Here is a 22,554-nt window from a genome sequence, read left to right as displayed (position 1 = left end):
AAATAAATAAATACTTCACAGATTCACAGCTCTTAAGAGTTGGAAAGGACCTTCAAGTTACTTTCAATTTACAGATAAGATTAAGAGATTTGACCAAGAACATTCAGTCACTAATAGGAGAGCCAGGCATAGAACTTCCTACAGTGTTTATGCCTTTCCCATATAACATCTAGCTGCCTGTTTTAAGATTATACTGGTAAGAAGAAATGCTAGAATGGCATTCATGATTCATACACAGGTGATAGGTTCCTGTGTGACTTGTTCAAGGCAAAAAGGATTTTAGTCAGTGTGCAAAGCTGAAAGAGAGGTGGTTATAGGGGAGGCAAACTGGGGGTACCTTTCAGAAGACTCTGCCTCCCATCTCTACCCTCATTGTGTCTCAAGAACAAAGACAGGAAATAAGACTTCTCCAAAGTTAACGGATATTAGCTATTAGTGAGAAGATACTTAGAGATGAGCGCAAAGTAGTAAACATTGCATTTTAAGTTAACAATGTCAAATTATATCCTATGTAATTTGAAAAGTAAGTTTCCAATAAGAGTATCCTTTGTATTAGTTTGCAGGTTTTTAAATTTACTTTCCTAAATACGTTTTCCAGAAAACATCAAATTAACTGACGTAGATCAATGAATATAATGACTGATAAAATAGCATATTGACTAGTGTGATGTTGTTATGAGGCATCTCATCACTGGGCAAGCATTTTGAAAGATAATTCTTTCTCACTTCTTGCTTATAAACTATAGCAATCAATACATTTTTAAAAATCCCAAAATAACCTTAAATCTCTAAAAATCCATCACCAACAAGCCTGAGCCTTATTTAATATTCTATAGAAAATACATATTTTAAAACCTTACCAAGAAGGAGATAGAAGTCTTGATAAGAACTGAAAAATAAGCTTAGTACAAAAAAAAAAAAAGAAAGAAAAAAGAAAAAAGAAAAAAAAAGAAAAAAAGAAGAAAATCGAAGTAAGATTAATTATAGGAGTTTTAGAAAGAGCTTATAGGTATTCAAGGGTCCTCATTAAAATCTCATTATGGGTCTCTGTGAGTAGCAGTTTACATTTTTAAAATGTAAAGTATTATGAGACTCCCAATTTATTTTCAGTAGCTCCACCATCTTTGAGCTTCCCAGATTTAAAATCTTGGAGATAGAGTTGACTTTTACCCCTGACCGTTTTCTATAGTTAATCAGTCATCATTTTAATAGCTTTTCCTTCAAAATGTCTTTTGAATACAAAATTCCCAATTTCAAAAGAATACATACAAAAACAAAGGCTGACCATTAAAAAGAACATTTGTCAAAGAATGAGAAATACTCATGATACAAACAGAACATAACAAAAAACCCAACCACCATAGGGAGAAAAACGTATAATCCTAGTTTTATAAAAAAGAAAATAGTTATCAGCATAAAAAAAGTTTTGAAAGGAACCACTACATGAAAATATTAACAGCTGTTCTTTATGTAGGAGTTTCATAACTTTTTTTCACACTTTTTATTTCCTAAATTTCCTACAACGAACATACATTATTTTCAAACTTAGAAAAGATGTTAAATAATTGTCTTATTTTACCACTACTTGTCCATTCTCATTGCTCTCATCCTATCTCCTCACAGTCTCTCCTTTCCAGGACTCCAACAAGCAGCCTCCTTCTTTGATGTCTCTGAACCAGCTTCTCCCCAGATTTGATACTGCTTGGACTCATGCTCTTAAAATTCATCATTCATATTTATCTACAGCACATGGAAGCAGAACTGGCCATCTAAACGATCAACTTAAAACACTTTCTCAGTCTCAGGACCACTGACATTTGGGGCAATTATTTCTTATGGAGGGTCTTGTCCTACTGTAGGATATTTTGTAGCATTCCTGGCGATGCCAGTAGCACCTCCCACCCCCATTATTTCCAGTTGAGAATCATCCATTTAAAAGTTTTAAAACTTCCAAAATCATATATTTCAGCTCATGAACATATATATGAAACTTAAACTTCTTTGACTTATGTCTTATACAACACTCGTCATAGCCTTGCCCAAACTTATTTTTATCAATAGGAACTTTCCAAATAGACCAACCAGACTTACTGTTCCCTAGAAAAATAATTTTCATACTCAATTCTGTTTTGAACAGTTTCCTCACTAAAATTCCCCATCCATACTTCTACTCAATGGCCTATATCTATCCATCAATTTTCAGTTCTTTGCAGAAGCCTATTGATTCGCTCAGCTCAGCATACACCCACTGAACCAATGAAGGGTATATGTACACACACACACACACACACACACACACACACTTGTTCATTTGTTAATTTCATATCCCAAACTAGACTAACTTCCCTCAGGTTTGTTACTCAGGCACATTTCTGTTGTACAGCTGTTGGGCCTAATAAAGTGCTGGGCACAGAGGCAATCAAAAGCCTGATGCTTGATGAATGAATTTAAATGCTGTAAATAGTGTAAACCCATGTTTTCTTATAAATGATTTTGTTTTTGTACCTTATTTCTTGTTATAGAGCTATTAGTTAAGTATAATCATTCCAAGTACAGAGTAACCAGTCAGTAAGTTTTCAGAATGAAAACATTAACATATGATGGTACATTTTAAGGAATACATGGGTTTCAAACTGTTTTCTACACTTTCAGGAAAGAATACAAAGGAATTAAAGCTATAAACTACAACACAAACACGAACTTTATGAACTCCATTTATCTTAAAACATCCAATGGATTTTTTGCTCAGTGCACAAAATTTAAGGACTGTCAACAAGAGCAGATAACTCGATTTTATACTGTGTGAATATATGAGTGCACAAACGCACTGCACAAATGTATTATATCTCCAGTTGAGAGAAGTAAAAGAAACGAAAGCCCTTTGTGAACTAAAAAGAGCCACATATCAAGAAGGCAATAGAGTGACACAGTTAAAAGAGGAACCAGCCTGCTTGGGTCTCAATTACATTGGTTGTGTAACCTTGTAGATGTTACTTCTCCGTGCCTCAGTTTCCTCCTCCTGAAATGGGGATAATAATAGTATCTGTTCCAAAGCAAAGCTTTCAAAACAGTGCTTAGCATATAAAAAGCACATATATTAACCATTGCTATTATTACATTGCTAATTATTAGCCAAATAAAAGCCTCAATGTATAAAGTTCTGATTCAAGCCTGAAACTGGTTTTACAAAAAGCAGGGTAAGCTATTTACACAAGTTTAAGCTACTATGTGGACCAGTTTCGCAGAATTTTTGCTAATGCTAAACGGGTGATTATTACAGAATTTGTTAGTTTTTTTTTTTTTTTAATCTGCAAAGCGATTAACATAGACACTTCTGTTCTCAAGGAGCTTTACAAGCCACAAGAAAAATCAACTCTTTGTCATCTCCATATTTGAGCCAATTTAAGAGTGCGGTAAAAGCCTAGGTACTGCTACAAAATGACTTTTCAGAAAATACAAGGTTTAAAAATCGTAATCAGTAATTCTTACGCAGTTGTCAAGCTTTTGTACTGCTAAACAAAAGCTTAACTGTCAGGGAACCAAGGACCCATCAGAAAATAAGGAAATAGCACGCCCGGGCGGGCCTAGGCGGCTCTCGGGAAAACCTGTCCTCGAACAGATCGCCTCACGCGTTCCGTCCTTCCCCCTCCGCGGGGTGCAGATGTCTGCTCCACCCGAAGATAAATAAGTGACAGCACTTTCCGTCCACGCCTCTCCTGGCCCGGACCCCTCGAGCCTTCTCACGCCTCCAGCGCCCGCAGCCCGCAGCCTCCCCTCGGCGGCCGCGCAGGGCGTTCCGCCCCGGGGACCGCGGCCCCGCCGCCCGCAGCCCGCAGCCCGCCGCGCGCCAGGCCGAGCCGAGGCCGCCGCGGGCCTGCAGGTGGGCCTAGGGCGCGGCCGGGTCCGAGGACAAGTCCTGCCTCGACAGGGCAGCGGCGGCCGCCGGGCTCACACAGGCCGCGCCATCACTTACCGCCGCCTCATGGTACCGCGGCGCCTCAGCCCAGTCCTGGCGCTGACGACCTGCGCCAGGAAGCCTAGAGAATACCCGGGCTCCCGGGCCGAGATCCACTCAGGGCCATTCAAACGCGGCCGCGCGCGCGGCCCGCCGGGATTGCCGCCTCCCCGCCCCCACGCTTGGGCTTCTCGTAGGCTCCGCCCAACGCTGGCTCCGCCCCTCTCAAGTCGCCTAGGAAGGAGGGAGAAAAGGACGTGTGACCACAGTGCCTCCTGGTGGCCACAGGCACGCACGCTAGTCTTGCTACTGCGCGGTAAGTATGCTGCGCTAGGAACTCGTGAAGGTGATAAAAGTCAAAGAATGACCCACTGCACTCGTGACAGTCTAGTGGAGGAGATGGACCTTAAGTGTTGTACCAGAGGTTCAAAAAAATCTGCTATAAAAGTATGGTTCAAGGAGAGATTTATTCACTCCCGTTTAAATGCACTAAGGGGAAATATTTAAAAGCATGGACTCTGGAGCTATGTGACATTGAGCAATCATGTAAATTCCCGTGTGCTTTGTTTTCTACATCGGTAAAATGGTTATGATAGTAGTAGCTGCCTCATCATTGTGAGTATTAAATGAGTTAATACATCTAAAATGCTTAGAGGAATGTATCTAGCACATGGTAAGCACTATATAATTGTTAGCTATTATTTTTTAGTTCCTAATATGTGTCAAACTCTGTGTCAGACTCTTTAGAACACAAGAAATATGTGTGATGCAGACTTTGTCCTCAGGAAGCAGGCTCAGTTTTTGGGGGATGGGGAACACAGGTCTGAGATTAGGCTTGGGTCTGTCTCTGACATGCTTTTAATTGCTGAGGGTAATTCTCTTCATCTTAGTGGAAACAGGGTCTACCCATCTTCAAAGGTAACTCACTGGTCAAGGTTAACCAAATTATGACAGGAGCAAGTTTGTCTTTGGTGAGCTTCTTACCAATCAAGTAGTGCATTTGTTAGGACATTTTAAGTACTCCTTTCAGGACTCTCTAGGGTTTGCCTAAGAAACAGGTTGGTTAAGTTTGGTTCTGCAATATTTTTGAGGTCTCACTATATGCCAGGCTGACTTTGTACAGGTGCTAGAGATAGCCTGGAGGAGCTCACAGTGACTTGTGCAAACAGGGAAAGAGACTATTCTGATGTACTGTGGTGAGTGCAGTGATAAAAGGGTAGATATTGAATGCCGTGGGATTTCAGAGCATTGGGAGGCCTGGCAGAAAAACTAATCAGAGCTAACGTGTCATTAAGTAAAAATAACAATGTATTTTTTTCTCCCTGGTAACAGAGTTCTTACTTAATGCAAAAAATTAAGTAATGGTGAAAATTTCAGGTACTACTTTAGGTCCTAGGAAATATTTTTAGGATATGTTTTGCATAAGCAATGCCTTTGAGAGCTTTTCAGATGATACCAAGCATGAGCAGGCACATGCTAATGCGTGGGACCACACCTGTTAGCAGGTGGGACTTTTGAGAGAGTCCAGCAGGGTGAGTAAAAGAAGCAGGAGCCCTGGGTTCTAGGTGTGTGCAACTTAGAACATTCCCTGAGTATGACTTCCACTAAATAGCTGTGCTGTTTCAAAGAAAATAAAATTAAGCACACATGGTGAAATCACTTTCTCTCAAAGCTGTTTCTTCATCACCATCATCATAAACAGGAAATTCTTGATGACCCACACTATGCAAAAGGCATTGTGCTGAGCCATTACTAGATGGTGAAAAGAGTGTAAGACACAGTATTTACCCTCAGAGGAGGCTGGATGACGAAGTAAAACAAATAATGGGAGTCCTAAGATTCAGGAAGTCTGCTGTGTTAACATAGAAGGATCTCAGCTAAAACAAGGCCTCAGGTGTTCTGGAGGCCAGAGAAGAATCTTGATGTTCTCGTTTTTAGAGCTTTGTAGGGCACAGTGTCTTAGATGGGTTCATCTCCAGGAGACTCAGATTCTGAGGTTTATGCCAATGATGAGTAGCCCTAGTCCATAGAGCTCATGTGGCTGGCAAGTATCAGTATAATTTAAGGTGAAAATTTTAAAATTTGCCTCTTTTAAAGTGTATACTGTTTTAGTGATGATGAAAATACAGGCCAGTTTTCTTCATTGACACTTTTCAGTCAATAAAGTTGAATTATTTTCCTTTGGGGCTCAATCAAGTTTTTTTTTTTAATGGGTAAAAAAGTGTAGCCTATATATATTTTTATGATCTTCACACCAGTTCTTGTGCACAGAAAGGTGGTTCCCTCACAATGGACAGTCTTCGAGGGAGCTTACCTCTGGGATCATTCCCTTGTTCCTTCCTTCTCACTACCTGAAACATTCCTTCCATCTGATTGAACAGGCAGCTGAGGTAGCTTTTCTGCTCCATATCCCCCTTTCTTAGAGGTACCAACATCATTCAGGGACGATATGTTGAGTAACCCTAACCACGTGAGAAAAGAACTCTCATGCAAAGTCATATGCACACTTCTGAGTGGAGAGTCAGGCAAGGGATCATGGAGGAAGGTTTGAGATAGGCCTGACAAGCTGGACAGGATTTTGACAGGCAGGGTGTCCCAGACAGAGGGCAAAGTGCAAGGTAAGTTCCAGGACCATGATCTATCCAAATTTGACTGGAGTAGAGAGAATTCTGGAGAGTAGGAGGAGCAAAGACTGAAAAGGTATGTAGTCATGACAAACCTAACAGGTTGTAAAAATCTAGAATGATTAAGCAAGGGTGCTTGGGAAGGAAAAATATCAGAAATCCTTGAAAGTCTATTACTTATGGATAAGCACTGTTTCCATTAGAATGTGTATTTTTTTTTCAGATATTTTACTATGCAACTATATTTAAGAACAGAAATAATATCCTACATATAATTTTGTAAGCTTTTTTTAATGATAAATATATTATGTAGGTTAATCCATACCAGTTAGTATATAACTGTACAGAATAAAGATGACAGTTAAAACAAACAAAAAAATGGTATAGGCATCAAGTAGAGAAGTTAAAGAGTTAAATCTGGACCTTCTTAGGATTAACCTCCCACTAGGATACAAGACAGCTTGTGGAAGGGAGGGAGGACTGATGGCAAGAACCTTAGGTAAGAGTGTTATATAGGTCAGGCCAGAGGTGCAGGAAGCCATAGCATTTACTGTGGTGGATATCATTCTCATCAACTCAGACTGATGCGAGGCCTGATAGAGGGCAATGCCTGAAGAGACCTAAAAGACAGCAATAGCTCATCCATCTCATAAGTAAGTACCTCCCCTGCTCAGGTGCAGACTGGAAAATTCTAGGCCGTTGATTTTGGCAGTCAAAGTGAGAAGTGGATCCCTTTTTTTCTGCTCCTCCCTTCCCTACCTTCCTGTGGAAGGAAGTAATGGCAGTAGGGACATGTCAGCAGTGGAAATAAGCAAATCTCACTGCTAGTTTACAAGGTTCATTATTTTTCCAGACACCACCACAGTTCTGATGCCCTCCTTGGTGGCAGAAACAGCAGTTTTTCTTTCTCTCTCTTAATATGTAAATATATTTATCGGTTTTTTTAAATTATAAAAACATGCTGGTTGTAAAACAAAGCTAAAGCAATACAGAAACATGTAAATACAAGGTAAAGACCCCTCTGTAATTAATCTCTTCCCAACCCTCCCCCAAATTCTACCAGAAATAACTCTAATAAGTGGATGAATCTTTCTATACATTTGTAAACATGTATGTACAACTATTCACATAAAATGGGCTCACAGTGTAGATGTTGTCATGTAACCTAGTTTTATTCCCAGTTCACAAATGCTATATCATGGACAGCTTTCCATGTCAATATATATATTAACAGAAGCAGTAGTTTTACATAGGGTTTTTTGGGGGGATGGAGGGTGGGTGTGGTGGCGGAGTGTTGAGTGGGAGGGTAGCCTACTGTTACAATTTGTTTCTGATACAGCGGTTATGTGTTGACAGCTAGGAAGCAGGCGACAATATTTGATATTTATAGATCTTCAAATCTGAATCCCCAGAGATCATTTCCCTCCTTCTCCAAGTCACCAAGAGGAAGATGGTTTGCCTGGAAGGGTCGAAATCAAAATGTCTATGGAAGTTATTTTTTTTTTATGGCAGGATCTGTTATCTCTTATTTATTTATATTTTCCATTTTATTCAATAAATGTTTTTTAAAATTATAAACTAATTTTAAAAAATCATTTTATTAAAGAAATCAATCATAGCAATTAGGATATTAAAAACTTTTTGTGCAAATTTTTGAAAGTTTAGGGTTTGACAGCTTTATTACTTTTTATTTTTCTCTGAAACTGGTTAGTTTGCTAAGTAATTTGTATGGAAACTCTTTTAGAAATAAGCTTGTACTATTTTCCTAGGGCTGCCGTAACAAAGTAGAAGAAACTGGATAGCTTAAAACAGAAATACAATCTCTCTCACTTCTGGAAGCTAGAAAGTGTTGGTAGGGCCGTGCTCTCTCTGCAGGCTCTAGGAAGTATTCTTCCTTGCCTCTTCCTAGACTCTGGTGGCTCTGGCAATTGATGACTTATAGCTGCATCCCTCCATTCTCTGCCTCGTTGTCACATGGACTTCTTTCCTGCAATATGTCCTCTTTTTTTTTTTTTTTTTTTTTTTTGTTTTTTTTAATAAGGACGCCAGTCATTGGATTTGGGATCCACCATAATCCACTTCATCTTAACTAATTACATTTGCAAAGAACCTATTCCAAAATAAGGTCGCATGGTTTGAGTGGATGTGAATTTTTTGGAGGCCCTATTCAATTTACTACAAGAAATAGTTTAGTCTAGAAACCCTCAAAAATATAAATTAGCACATTTGGGAGAGCCTGTTTGACCCTATCAACTATATAACCTCTATAGTAATCAATCCTAAATGTATGACTCCCATATAGAACTGTGTTGACAAGTTACTCAGGGATGTTCAAAGGTTATTTTTTTGTAGTGGTGACAAATGGGAACTAAATGCCCATCAACTGGGGACTGGTTAACTAAATTATCATATATCCATGCCATGTATTCTCTTCATACTTTAAAAAAAAGAGACAGATCTGAGTGTTAGACATGGATAGATTAAATGAAAAAAAAAAACTCAGTGGACAGTGTTTAATATGCTTCCATTTACAAAATAAGCTCCTACAAAGTAAACAACTCTACATTTCTATATATATTTTAAGGGATGATTTTGTCTTTCAATATTGTTCTCCTATTCTTCTGAATCCCATTTCATCCTTGTTTTAGTCTGCTTGGGCTGCCATAACAAAATACCACAGACTGGGGGATTTTATTTTATTTCCTCACAGTTCTGGAAGCTGGGTCCAAGGTCAAGGTTCTGGCTTATTCGGTTCCTGGTGAGAGCTCTCTTCCTGGCTTGTAGACAGCCACCTTATGTTTCTTTACTGGCTGAGTGAGAGAACAAGCTCTCTTGTCTCTTCACACAAGGACAAAAATCCTATTATGGGAGCCACACCTTCATGACCTCATGGAACCCTAAGTACCTCCCAAAGGCCCCATGTCCACATACCACTGCATTGGTGGGTAGGGCTTCAAGATATGAATTTTGAGAGGACACAAACAATCAATCCGTAATACTCCTTCCAAAAAAACTCAGGCTACAAAACAATGCTTTATATCTGAACCAATTGAGGCTTTTTAAAATTAACACATAAAAAAGCATGCAACAAAGGCCCTGGATTGGTCATTCAGATACTTGATGTACAGACTTTAGCCCACTTCCAAGATAGCTGAAATTAATCACCAGAATGAATCCAGAGTAACCAATTTTGAATCAACGTATTAGGCCATCAGTAGTATATCATTATGACTCATGCTATGGTTCATTCTTATCCTTTAATGGGATCTGTGGGAATGTTAATTCTCCCAGCTTCCTAAGCAAGTGCCGGAGGGAAGTGCTATAATGGGAACTTATTAAAATGTGAAATGCACACGGTTCTCCTGAAATGAAAAAAAAAGTTAATTACTAAGGAAGAATGGTATTACTGACATCTCCCAGTACCATACTAGTTTGTGTCACTGCTGACAGAGTGCTGTGATTATTGCAGTTATGAACGAAAAATTGAAAAAATTGTAATCCACATAGAAAAGACTCAGAAACCTAACAACTAGCAAGGTAGGATCTTACCAAAAAAAAATTTATATATATATATATATATATGTGTGTGTGTATATATATATATATGTATGAATGTAAAATTTTGCTAAAGGAGTTTAAATGCAAACAGATAAAACGGAAGCAATTTTTCATCTTTTAAGAAGGCAATGATAGTAGAGTTAAATAACACAAATAACTGGGGGTTTGCAATGGAAGCCCGTTTTACTGAAGCTACCAAAAAGCTTAAAGGCTTTTAGAGCATACTGGGGAACTGGTTAGATCAGTGAGGATAGCTGGATAGAATTATTATAGAGATATTGTTAAATGGCATAAACTAAAAACTGAAAACATATCAGTAAAAGCATTTTTCCTTCAGAGGGATTTAGTGTTGCAAATCTGGTTGTCTGAAAAGAAAATATTCTTGTTCAAGTTTCAACCCAAATGCAACTGTTATAAAGAGAATGGCATGAAGTATTAGAAATAGCTTCTTAAACTCCTAAAAGAGGAGATACAAAAACAGTTACAAAAACTGTGTAGGTGGCACAAATAATAAAAGTCAAACAAGATAAATGGTATGACCTATGGAATTATAGTGTGCCTTCTCACAGTTTCTTTAATTAAAACCATATTTGCTAAAAGTTACAAAATGAGGGAAGTTTAACATTTTTTACAATTTCAGTATTCCTATTATTTCCTAATTCCAGTTTAGTCCAGTGGGAGGTATACAGTGAGGCTCTCAAAAATTAATGATTGTTTGCTTAAATTACTTTGTGTAAATTCAAACCTTGTTATTTTAAAGCATTGACATGCTCTAGTTCAGTGGTTTTCTGTCCTTGTTGCACAGTAAAATCAGCTAGAGATACATAATAAATAAAAAAAAATACTGATGCCTATTGTCCACCCAAAGCAAATGAATTAGAATCTCTAGAGGTGTGGCCCAGGCATCAGTATTTTTTAAGAGCTCCCAAGGTGAGCTCCCTGTGAATCCAAGACAGAACCATTGCACTTCTAGGTTTAGAATGTCATGTTATAAAGGAGGGTTGGAGAGAGGGTGAAATGGGTAAAGGCAGTCAAATGTACACTGACAGATGGAAACCAGACTTTGGGTGGTGAGCATGCTGTCTCAATGTCGCTTAATTAAAAAATTATATATACTTTAAAAATTTTAAATATAGATATAATTGACATTTAATGTACTTTTAGGTATACAACATAATGATTTGATATATGTATATATTCCCACAATAAGTTTAGTTAACATCCATTCCCACACATGGTTACATTTAAAAAGACATTTATATTTTTTCTAAATCCAAAAGTGGTACCTGCATAATGCAGAGAACCAGGAAAAGTATAGGAAAGAACAATTTTTAAAATTACCTAAAATCCCATTACTTCTTTATTGGTTTATCGCTTTAGTCTTTTTTTTCCTATTTATGTGAAAGAATAGGCAAAATGTGTTCTTTTAAAAAAATACATTTTAGAACTAGAAGGTACCCTTAAAAGTCATCTAATATAAGTCTCTTATTTTACAGATGAAGAGATTAAGGACAAGAGAGTTCCAAACTCAAAGTGACTCAGGTAGTTCATTTGAAATCAGGATTAGAATCTAGTCTTCCCTGTACTTTTTCTTGCAAAACACAATTTGTGCAAACTCAAACTCTCAAAAGTTTAATTGCAATTAAAACTCCAATTCTATAAAGGATTATTTCTAATGATATTCTAATAATACTAAAAAAAAACAAGCCATTTTATAGAGTGCCTTCATATTTCACCTGAATTCTAGTATGCATACAGCAAGTTTCCCCCATTGTGTTCTAAGGAAAACTGATTGCATTGGACCTTAACAGATGTGATAAGAAAAAAAAAATCAGGTAGATTGGAAACAATATTAAATGAGATTCTTTAAGGAATCATTTCTCATGGTTTTAATATGGTATACTAATAGCACTGAGATCTCTGGGTGTATGTGGAGTGTAATATGCAGTATTTCTCAAACTTAATTGACCTAGGAATATTACCTCAGCTCAGCCCCAATATCTTCATGTTCTTTGGCACACATTTTAGCAAAAAATACTAGAATTCCTAGGATAAAGGAACACAAAACCTGGCATACTCTACTCTAAAGCAGGCCAGAGCAACTTTGATTCAGGTTATAGTTAAATTTTTTTTTAAAGTAGGAGAATACTTTAAGAGGGAAGGAATATATGATTCAAATGACTAACGATGTTTTAAAATGTTCCTTTAAAATGTATGAAAGAAGCATAACATGAATGGCTTGACAATCAGACAAAATTGCATGAAAATCATTTCCAGGACAAAATATAAATATTTTAAATGTATTCCCTCCCTTATAATTTTTGTTTTATTTTACATATATGTAATTTTAGTATACTCACAGCTTTGCATCATATTTACTTTCAATTAATTTACTCACATTCACTAAACATTTAGTACTTTATATGTGCAAGGCAATAGACTGTGGAATCAAAGATAATTAACCCTCAAGGTTAATTTAGGCTAGGGTGTGGGGGACGGTAGAGGTAAGTGTTCAGAGGGTGTTAACCAAAAACTCAATGCGGTAGGTGCTACTATGCAGTAAATTGTGGGACAGAGGAATGCCCAATAGGGCCAAGGCCCATGTGAAGCTTGAGATGAATCTCGACGGTTCATCAGGGGCTATGTGATCAAGGCAGGAAAGTAGAAAGAAGCAGGAACGCACTCTACAAGCTGGGTCTTCCTATGATCAGATAGGTAAACGTTATAAAATCCATTGGAAGGGAAAAAGCCTTTTTCATTCCTGCCTTGTTCATCCAGTCCTCTATAAACACAGTTTCTAAAATCAGAAACAAAGTAGGGGTGGTAATCTTCAGCATCTCCAGATCACCATCATCTTCAAGGGTCTAAACTCTTTAGATGGCCAGGGAGGCTCTTTTCAACCTTACTTCCCAGCGTCAAAGCACTGCTCACCCTCCTGCCACTCCCCGCCATATCAAATAACGTGGAGTCAAAAAAAAAAAAAATACAAATTTAAAAATGATAGGGTACTATTTTCAAACTGCCAGTTTTTAAAAATATTTTATAGCTGGTGGAATGTAAATTGATGTACTTTTTCTAGCGGGCGTTTTAAATGAAAACTCCTTAAAAAATATGCATACTCTTTGATCCATCAAATGCACTTCTAGGAATCTAACTTAAGGAAATAATAAAACACATGCAAGGATGTTCACAGTAACATTGGTTATAAAAGGGAAAAATAAAACAGGAAACAAATTAAATACCCAATAGGTTAAATTATGATACAGGTGTACAACTGCATACAAAACCCAATCACTACGAATAATGTTGTAGACTATTTAATGACATTTTTAAAAAACTACCTTGCTTATGTGGCAAGCACTTCATTTAACCTCACAAGCCTTTAAAGTAGCTAGGTTATCTAATTTTTACATATGAAGAGGTTTGAAATAAAGAATTTATCTTGCCCAAGGTCACACAAGTAATGAAGCCAGGATTCAAAAGGAGGCCATCTAAATCTCCAGCCCGCAAGCCTTTCCACATCCACTGCCTCCTAGCTTTTGCGCAGAACGGGGACAGAACTATCTACCTCGCAAGGTTATTATGAGAATTAAATAAAATAAACGCAAAGCTCCTGGAACACAGTGGACATTCAATACTCGGAAGCTACTAAATAATTCTCGCAAGGTCACACAATCCATCGTGAAGCCAGGATTTAAACCGAGACTGGACCCTTGTATTCCCGGGAAAGCGTAGTTCAAACTTTTCTTGGCTTCGACTCCTAACGCAGAGTCCCTCTGCCCCATAAGGCACACCTCAGACGGCAGAGACCACACAACAGATCTCTTCAGAAAGAAGGAAACACCCTGGAGTCGCTTTTGGAAGGTTTGGGTTCGGCAACCTTTTCTTTTCTACCCGCCTCTGTACATCTAAGTACGCTCTCTTTCCTCGACCGCCCATCAATTTCCGGAGTGAAAGTGACGTCTATACTCACGCGCCGGAAGTGGACATACTCAACGCACCGGAAGTGGACTTGCAGAGTAAGGCTCTGAAGTCGCGGTTGCCAGTGTCCCTGGCTTTCTGCTACATCTTAGAATAAGGAGCTTCGCTGCTTCAGTAGGCAGCCTTTGCCATGACGGCCCAGGGAAGCCTGGTGGCCAACCGAGGCCGGCGCTTCAAGTGGGCCATTGAGCTGAGCGGGCCTGGAGGAGGCAGCAGGTGAGGAGCCTGGGCGTAACTCGACATTAGAACTGCCCCAGAGGAATGGAAAAAGATGGGTGGCACAAAGACTACTCCTGGGGAGCTAGCGACCTTTCTGCCGTAGTTTCTGTGCCCAAAGGATGCTTATTTTACTCCTCTCAATAGGCAGGGGTCTGACAAACCCACAGGAGGGGTTGATCTAATCTAGGTAGGTGCATCTGAGGATATTTACTTCTATGATTAGAAGAACAGGAAATGTGAGATTTGAAGTGTCGGAGTCTGCAGCGTTTTTCGGTTTGGTTCTTTAGGGGCCGAAGCGACCGGGGCGGTGGCCAGGGAGACTCGCTGTACCCAGTCGGTTACTTGGACAAGCAAGTGCCTGATACTAGCGTGCAAGAGACAGACCGGATCCTGGTGGAGAAGGTACAGAGGTATAGATGTCACCGGAGTCCTTGAGCTAGTCCTGACCTACATACCTATACTCCGCTCCCAGGCAGCATCTGAATATTTTACGGTAGATGGTCGTTATTCCACATATTTGATAGCTAAACTGCTTGAGATTGGTGTTACAGTAGTTTTCATATCAACGTTTGGAATATAAGACATTAGTAAATAGGTCGAAAATTATTTATTGGTGGCAACACCTAGTTGAAGTCTTTTCTACTCCAATTCCCTTACACCACACAACTGTCAGGCTATTCTGTTGGCTTTACCTTGAAAATAGATTCAGAATGTTAGTACTTCATCTATCATCCTGGTCTAAGCTGCTACCATCCTTCACCTGTATTTCTGCAAGTGACTAAAATAAAAATTCTCTTGACATATAATTTATGTACATAAACTGCATTCATTTAAATTATGGTTTCTCAACCTTAGCACTATTGACATTTTGGGCTGAATGTTTTTCTTGGTGTGCAGGCTGTACTGTGCATTGTAGGATGTTTAGCAACATCCCTGGCCTCTGCCTATTAGATGCCAAAAGTGCCCTTCCCCACTTGTAACCATAAAGGTCTCTAACATGACCAAATGTCTCCAGTGAAGCAAATTGCTCTCAGTTTAGAACCACTGATTTAGAATACAATCTTATGAGCTTTAATAGTGGCATACCACCACGAAACCACCAGCATTTTGAAGGAGATATTTTCATCTCCAAAAGGTTCATTGTGTCCATTTATGCAGTAGACTTCTAACTGGTCTCAGTACTTCTACCTCGCTGTAGTCTGTTCCTAGCACAACAACGAGAATGATCCTTTTAAAACACGAGTCAGATCATTCCTACTCAAAACCCTTCTGTAGTTCATTTCACTTAGTGTAAAAGACAGTCTTTTTAATGTTTTGCATAACTCTGCATTGCTCGAACCCCTTGTAACATTTTTCATTTCCTACCACTTTCCCCTTTGTTCTCACCAGTCCAGTCAGACTAGCCTCCTAGCTGCTCCTTGAATATACCAGGCGAGCTCCCATCTCAGGCTTTTTGTACTTGTTCTTCCCTCTTCCCAGAATATTCTTCCCCCAGCTACCTTTATGACTTGCTTTCCCATCTCCTTAGGTCTCTCAGATGTTACCTTCTTAGTGAAGGCTACCCTCGACACTCCGTGTGTTTTCCTACTTTGTATTTTTCCGTGTAATTCAAATGTATGACAGTTTACTTATTTTACTACGTCTTTTCATTCTTGTAAGCTCCATGAAAGCAAGATTTGTCTCCCAAGTGCTTACAACAGTGCCTGCACTTTCTTTCCTCTCAGCTTTAGTACTGTTCAATACTAAATGATCTTTTGTTTCATGAATGTTGAGTGATTTTCACATGAAAATGACCAAGCTGATATCAGTCCTTTTCTTGATAAGTTATCATTTCTCATCTTAGTATCAAATTGTAACATAAGATAGTAGAAATATTAAAATGGCCCAATTGTAAAGGTAGGTTATTATAAAATACTTTTAGAACAATTCTTTTGTACAGATGATTTGATGTTTAAACTTCCAGATAAATGATCTTCTGTGTAAATGACACATTAGGGAACTATTTACAAGTTTGGCCATTTATTCTTTTAATGTGAGTAAACTTAAGTGGATAGTGATATATTATTTTTATATAGCTAGGTTAGCTTTGTTAATAGTTTGTTTAGGATTTTTGCATTTAGGGTGATAACTGATACTGACCTATAAACTTCTCATAATGTCCTTGTCAGGTTTTGGCATTTATGAGGTTCTATGAGTTGTAGAATGTTCATTTTTATTCTGATTTTGTATAAAGTTGGCTTTATTTTTAAGTGTTTAGAATTTGCCAAGGAAAACCACCTGGGCTTAATTACAGATTCAGTTTCTTAAACAGTTACAAGACTATTTGTAGTTCCAATTTCTTATGCCATTAACTAGCATTTTTGCTAGGATTTCATTCATTTCCTAAAATTCATATGATTTCTTTAATAGCTGCAAGACCTATAGAGATGTACCTTTTTCATTCTTCATATTGAATATCTTCCATTCTTTTTTCCTTATCATACTCACCTGTATTGATTTTATTAGTCTTAAAAAAAAAAAAATGCCTTCGGCTTTATTGATTTAAAGATCATTTCATTAATTTCTCATTTTTATTGCCTTCAGTTAAATTTGTTCTTTTTCTAACTTCTTGAATAGATGCTTTATTTTTAGTCTTGTATGTATTTAAGGTTGTAAATTTCTCAAAGCTCTGTGTCCCAGTGTTCATATGTATTTTTGTTAAAAATGTTTATATTTGCCATTATAATTTATGGATTAGAGTACATTTGTTAATCCAACTTGTAAGGATTTTCCAGTTATCTTTTTGTAACTTCTAGATTAATTGCATGGTAATCAAAGAACGTTTTGTATAATTTGAGTTCTTTGAGAGAACTCACTTTTTTCATGGCTCAGCAAGTGGTCAGTTTTTGTAAATTTCACGTGTTTGAAAAGATTGGTACTTCCGCAACTGTTGGGTGCACTGTTCTATGTGTCAGTTGGGTTAAGCTTGTTAATATCATTCATTCAGGTCTGTTACTATTATTGATTGAGGTATGCTAATCTGCTGTGTGGATTTATCTGTTCTTCAGTTGTAAGACAATGATAGATGCAGAAAAGTACAAGGACAAAAGCAGAAAAAACCTATCTAGCTAAAATTATGGGGACAAATGACATCTGGAAAACCTGTGGAGAAAAACAATACATTGTGAGGGTGCCTTATCTTTAGTAGAAGAGCAAGCGTCCTGTGGCAACATAGAGACCAGAAGAATTGAGGTGTCAGCTTAATCGGAAGCACAGAATTGATAATTGTGTGCATTTGACTTTAGTGTACAATAAATGTGGGAGTGAGGGTAATGATCAGAGATTAAAATTGTGTCTTTGTTTTAGCGCTGCTGGGACATTGCCTTGGGTCCCCTCAAACAAATTCCGATGAACCTTTTCATCATGTACATGGCAGGCAATACTATCTCCATCTTCCCCACTATGATGGTGTGTATGATGGCTTGGCGACCCATTCAGGCGCTTATGGCCATTTCAGCCAGTAAGTATTCTTGAAATAACCCTTCTCAAAGTTTAAGGGCAAATTCTTAGGCAAAACCCATATTGGGAATTTTTGGCATGGCTCTTGGCTAGTAGCAGGGGGCAGGTATGCAGGGTGGTAATGGTAGTGGTGGTGATATGGAAAACAATGCTTATTATGGTTTTGGTATGTTAGTCATTCTATTTGCTATTTTACTATAGGTCTGTCTATATTATTTATGTTATCTTAATATATACCCTGATACATGTTGAAAAAAAAGTTTTGGTTTTCACACTTTATTACCCCAACAGCTTTCAAGATGCTAGAAAGTTCAAGCCAGAAGTTTCTTCAGGGTTTGGTGTATCTCATTGGGAACCTGATGGGTTTGGCATTGGCTGTTTATAAGTGCCAATCCATGGGACTATTGCCTACACATGCATCAGATTGGTTAGCCTTCATTGAGCCCCCTGAGGTAAGGCAAAAGAAATGTTAAATTTGGGGCCAGTTGTAATGTACAATCAATAGCTGACCCATTTGATAGTGGGGGATTAGAATTGGTATTAGAGCTCATTTCTTAAGAAATCAGATCCATTAGGAAGTTATTTTTTAAGAATAAAACAAAATAGAGGCTGTGATTAAAGTATTAAGTACTTGATTGAAGAAGTTATTTCAGTACTCATTCCCACTCACCTGTTTATTCTTTCTTGTTTCAGAGGATGGAGTTCAGTGGTGGAGGGCTGCTTCTGTGAACCTGAGAAAGCAGCACCTAGTGCCTACGTATTTAGATCTCATTTACAACCTTCTTTACACCCAGTGGCTCCTCCTGAGCATATTCACCCCTAACATTATCACTCATGCTGAAAAGAACCAAAAGTGCTCTTCTCCATGGTGAGGAGACACATCCTAGAAAGACAATGTGCATATCACTACAAACAAGAAGAAACTATACTACAACCCTTGACTGAAAATAATGTAGAAAACTTTATTTATGTTTCCAGTATAGAGCAAAACAACAAATAAAATCATAACTCTATGTAAACAAAAGAATAGTTGCTGCTAAATCAAGAACCACAGCAGCATCTCCTTTCAATAAATTAAATGGTCAAGAACAATGCTTAAAAAGAGTTTTACAAGTTTCCCTTAAATCTATTATCCTTAATATTCTAATTAACACAAGATGGGACAAACATTTTGTTGGAGACACTTGTGGAAGATGTGAGAAACTAATGCTGGATTCTGATTATACATGATGAAAAGAAAATTAAACCAGACAAAAAGTACACATAAATATGTTTACAGTGTAATTGCTACTTTTAATATCCACAATAAGGGATTTTTAACATATTCAGGGGGAATGAGGATTGGAGGAATCGTTGGGGCCACAGGAATCCGAGGCAATGGAAGATACAAAGTAGTGATCTTTCCCCTGCCAAGAGGAACCTGGTACCTTTCAAGCAGATGCTGCAGTGCAAACTTCAGCTTTTATGATAGCTATAGAAGGCAGAGGGCCAGCAACTGGAAAATGTATGTTATCATATCCTGCCCTGGTAGTCATAGCTAAGACTTAAAAGCTGGATCTTATTCAAAGCCAGGAAGAAGTCTTTCTCTTCCTTCTTAAACACAAAACCCCGTCCCCTAAGGTGCATTCTTATCAAGTTTTCGGTATTGCTTTATTTGCAGTGATTAAAAGAGACAAAACACTTTGCAGACAAACAACATAAGCAACACATTGACATGAAATGCTCTAGACAGATGAGTTTAAATCTGGCCTAATAACCATTTTCCCATGTAACAGTGATTTTGTGTTGTAGGGGTTGAATTAGTGCCTATATTAATAGCCACAAATTCCCTTATCCCTTTAAAAGATTCTTTTGGAACTCCAACCACACAAAAAAACACTTAAAACTAACCTTAATTTCGGCCCATATTTTTTCTATCTGGAAAAAATATATATAAATATCACTTTGCCCAGAGGGTATGTGTATAGATAGAGGAATTCCTGGGGAGGTGACCTTTAGAGCATGGATCTTCAATATCTTGGGTCTTGGTTGACCTGTCCCATTATTGCTGGACTCAACTAAGCAATGGAGTGTTGCAATGGAAATTGTAAATTATGCTTCTACCCTCTGCAGGAAGGAGCGGAATAAAAGACATAAAGATTCTGTCTGCTTTGCTACTCTGACTCAGCCTGGAGGTTGAAAGAAGAGCAAAAGAGAACAACTTAAAACGACTCAATTTCTTAAGCCACATTGAAGGGTTTTCTCTCCAGAGAAAATAGTCAGCTGGCACCTAGGTTAGCTTGCTCCATTTCCTATTGGGTAATAAAGTGGCATTATTAATCATGAATTGAAATTCAAAAGCAGGTATCAATACAGGCAAGATAGTTTCTCTAAAAACCTAACCTGTAAAATAATTTCACGTATCTGAAATCTCTAAGTCACAGGGTAATTTCTCTATGCTGGAAAGCCAAGTGTTTTGTGGCTAGTAAATAAGCAAATAAAAAGCTAAGCTTGCACAAATATTTCTTTGACGCAGAGCTAAAAAAAAAAGAGATAGAAGGCTGTTCACTTGGATAATTTCTTGGTTTAAAGCCAAGTTTCTGCAGTCAAAATGAAGAACTGAAAGGAGAAAGGAAAATGCTCATACTCAGCATATAGGTGAGTGCCTCGAGTCTTCACTATGGCTTTAGAAATGAGTCCACAGGTTTCCTAAAAAAGTTTCCTGAATCAGGCCAATGCCAATTGTACACCACTTCACTGAAGAAGGTAAGCAGAGTAGTAGCAGCTCAATAACTTTGGCACTATGGAAGGAATATGGCTCTAGAACTTCATTGCTGAATCCCTCTTTAAAAGATAGTAGAAAGCTTTCAAGGAAGGATTTTAGCTAGTCTTCCTCTGATTTTTGGCCTGCGCCTACTAACCCAGAGGGCATAAAAGGGAGAAGGAAAGGTGAACCTTCTGGTCAATGTGCATCACCATCTATATTTCCTACATAACAGCTTGTATGTTTTGCCCATGTGATGTACGTAACCAGACTATATTTCAGTAAATCTTAATAGCTGCCTTTTGGAGTTTCCTTAGTTTGGCCATTTGAAAAGAATCTGAAAAATTTTTTTACTCCACCTTTTAAAAACAATTTCCATGGTAACACTCCCTATATTTCAGTCTTAACCACAGAGTGGGTTTTGAGAAACAACTGAAATACGTACCAATGTACTATGTGTACTTAAATCTGGCATTTTTGGGGAAATCTTGATTTGGAGGAAGTGGACTGCAACCATGCTTCAGTTTTTTGTGTAATAGTACTCTAATATAAAATTAAGAGTCCTGAAGAGTAGTGGATACACTCAAGAGAATTATCTCTTGATAATTCATCTTGGCTTGCCACAGGTTATTTTCACCAGGATGTTATCTTCATTTAGTTGGTCACGAATTCCTTAGTATGATGAGGCTGTTTCTCTGTTACCTCATGGTCTCAAAAAATGAACCATGACTTCTGGGACTCATCTTTAATGTTGGATATGTACTTGCTCTTTGTCTTCAGATGAATTTCTAGCATCTCTTCTGCCCATTCATTTTATTGGTTTAGCTTCTTAATTCTAACTTGCCTTCAACTGGTTCAGAAATGGCTTTAGAACTTGACCACTGTTATGTTGAGGGAATATTCGCTTCTTCTGTAAGGACAGAAAATCATAGAGGAACAAAGAGCAGATCTATTTGTACTTTTTTGCACAGGTACTTGAAGCTCTGCTCATCAAGAGTTCAGTGTGATGTGTACAGAACACGGGCCTCTAGTTGGTGGGAGTGGTACTAAAGAGCTATCATTTTCATGGAGGATGGAGCCATTTAGGAAAGATGAAGCCAAGCAGGGTCATTCAGAACTAGATTATGAATAAATGGTGATCACTTCACTGCCACCACCTCGGACAAGAAGGACTCGCTCTAGTCCCTCGGTGAGCACTTCTAGGAACTCCATGTCTTCAGAATTTGTCAAGGAAACAGGCGGAAGATCATACTTTATTACCTGGTATGATAATCACAGTTTATCTGATTATGAAGCTATAAAATCAACATGCTCGTTTTAAATATAATTCTGAATTGGAAGACTGAACTTTGGATTCAATATAACCCTGTGAAGTAACCCAGGAATATAGTCTCTTTGCACATATAAGACTCTTTTCCATTTATATTTTTAAATTTTTTTCTTTAAAATTGGAAAACTCACAAGTAAATATGTAGCAAAACAAGCTAAAAAAAGAAATAGCCACAGTAGGGCAGCCTGTAAGATTCTTAGAACCCAAGTAATTTCTAAGTGAAGCTGCTCAAGTCAGATTTTTCTGCCAGCTCTTTTTTTCTTTTTTCTTTTAACCTCTTTTTCCTTAATGGTGGTACTGGTGGGAATGGGACAGTCTATGCCATTGCAGTGCTGAAAGGGTGTCATAAAAACAATCCTGGGATCAGAGTATGAGAAAGAACATCTCTTTTTTTCCCCTCTCAGAGGACTTTACACTTTAACTGCTTCTCCTCTAACTCCATCCAAAAGAAAGAGGCTTTTGCAAGTGGGTAGAGCCTGAAAAGGAGAAAAGATGTAGGTATTCCATCTCTAGGGATTGTCAGAAAGGGTTCTAAAACACTGAATATTAGAAGTCATATTGCAAATATACCTAAAAAGTCTCTTTGAGGTTCAGAGAACATATATGACACCTCCAACTCCCCTAAAGGAAATTAATCTCATGGTTT

At 38.0% G+C, this 22,554-nt stretch overlaps 4 protein-coding genes across 11 annotated transcripts in view; 2 read left to right on the top strand and 2 right to left on the bottom strand.

Annotated features, from left to right (window-relative positions):
- The window catches only part of KATNBL1 (katanin regulatory subunit B1 like 1), a 31,349-nt gene extending 27,236 nt beyond the window's left edge, over positions 1-4,113 (bottom strand). Inside the window, exon 1 of the mRNA XM_016160812.2 lies at positions 3,974-4,113. The gene's annotated coding sequence lies outside the window, so the exon portion shown is untranslated. The remainder of the gene's footprint in view (positions 1-3,973) is intronic.
- On the top strand, positions 1,040-14,018 carry LOC118615096 (translation initiation factor IF-2-like). Its single transcript, XM_036239538.1, has 3 exons — positions 1,040-1,049; positions 3,753-4,271; positions 13,589-14,018. The coding sequence occupies exons 1-3, from the start codon at positions 1,040-1,042 to the stop codon at positions 13,630-13,632; spliced, it is 573 nt and encodes a 190-aa protein (XP_036095431.1). The 3' UTR covers positions 13,633-14,018.
- A 116-nt stretch (positions 14,019-14,134) lies between these two features.
- Positions 14,135-18,939, top strand: EMC4 (ER membrane protein complex subunit 4). 4 transcript variants are annotated; one of them, XM_016160814.2, is made up of 5 exons: positions 14,135-14,334; positions 14,625-14,739; positions 17,683-17,836; positions 18,127-18,287; positions 18,529-18,939. In XM_016160814.2, exons 1-5 carry the CDS (start codon positions 14,249-14,251, stop codon positions 18,562-18,564), a joined length of 552 nt encoding a protein of 183 aa, XP_016016300.1. In that variant the 5' UTR covers positions 14,135-14,248; the 3' UTR covers positions 18,565-18,939. The 4 variants fall into 4 exon arrangements, with proteins under 4 accessions (XP_016016300.1, XP_016016301.1, XP_036074046.1 ...); XM_016160815.2 differs by lacking the exon at positions 18,127-18,287; XM_036218153.1 differs by lacking the exon at positions 14,625-14,739 and having other exon boundaries at positions 14,222-14,334; positions 18,529-18,709.
- The window catches only part of SLC12A6 (solute carrier family 12 member 6), an 83,205-nt gene continuing 79,434 nt past the window's right edge, over positions 18,784-22,554 (bottom strand). For all 5 annotated transcript variants that reach the window (XM_016160810.2, XM_036218150.1, XM_016160809.2 and 2 more), the window contains one exon: positions 18,784-21,792. In XM_016160810.2, coding sequence (XP_016016296.1) covers positions 21,701-21,792 — 92 coding nt within the window. In that variant the 3' untranslated portion in view covers positions 18,784-21,700. The remainder of the gene's footprint in view (positions 21,793-22,554) is intronic.

Source organism: Rousettus aegyptiacus, unplaced genomic scaffold (assembly GCF_014176215.1).
Source record: "Rousettus aegyptiacus isolate mRouAeg1 unplaced genomic scaffold, mRouAeg1.p scaffold_m13_p_3, whole genome shotgun sequence".
NCBI classification, from domain to species: domain Eukaryota; kingdom Metazoa; phylum Chordata; class Mammalia; order Chiroptera; family Pteropodidae; genus Rousettus; species Rousettus aegyptiacus.
This window is presented reverse-complemented; position numbering and strand designations above follow the sequence as displayed.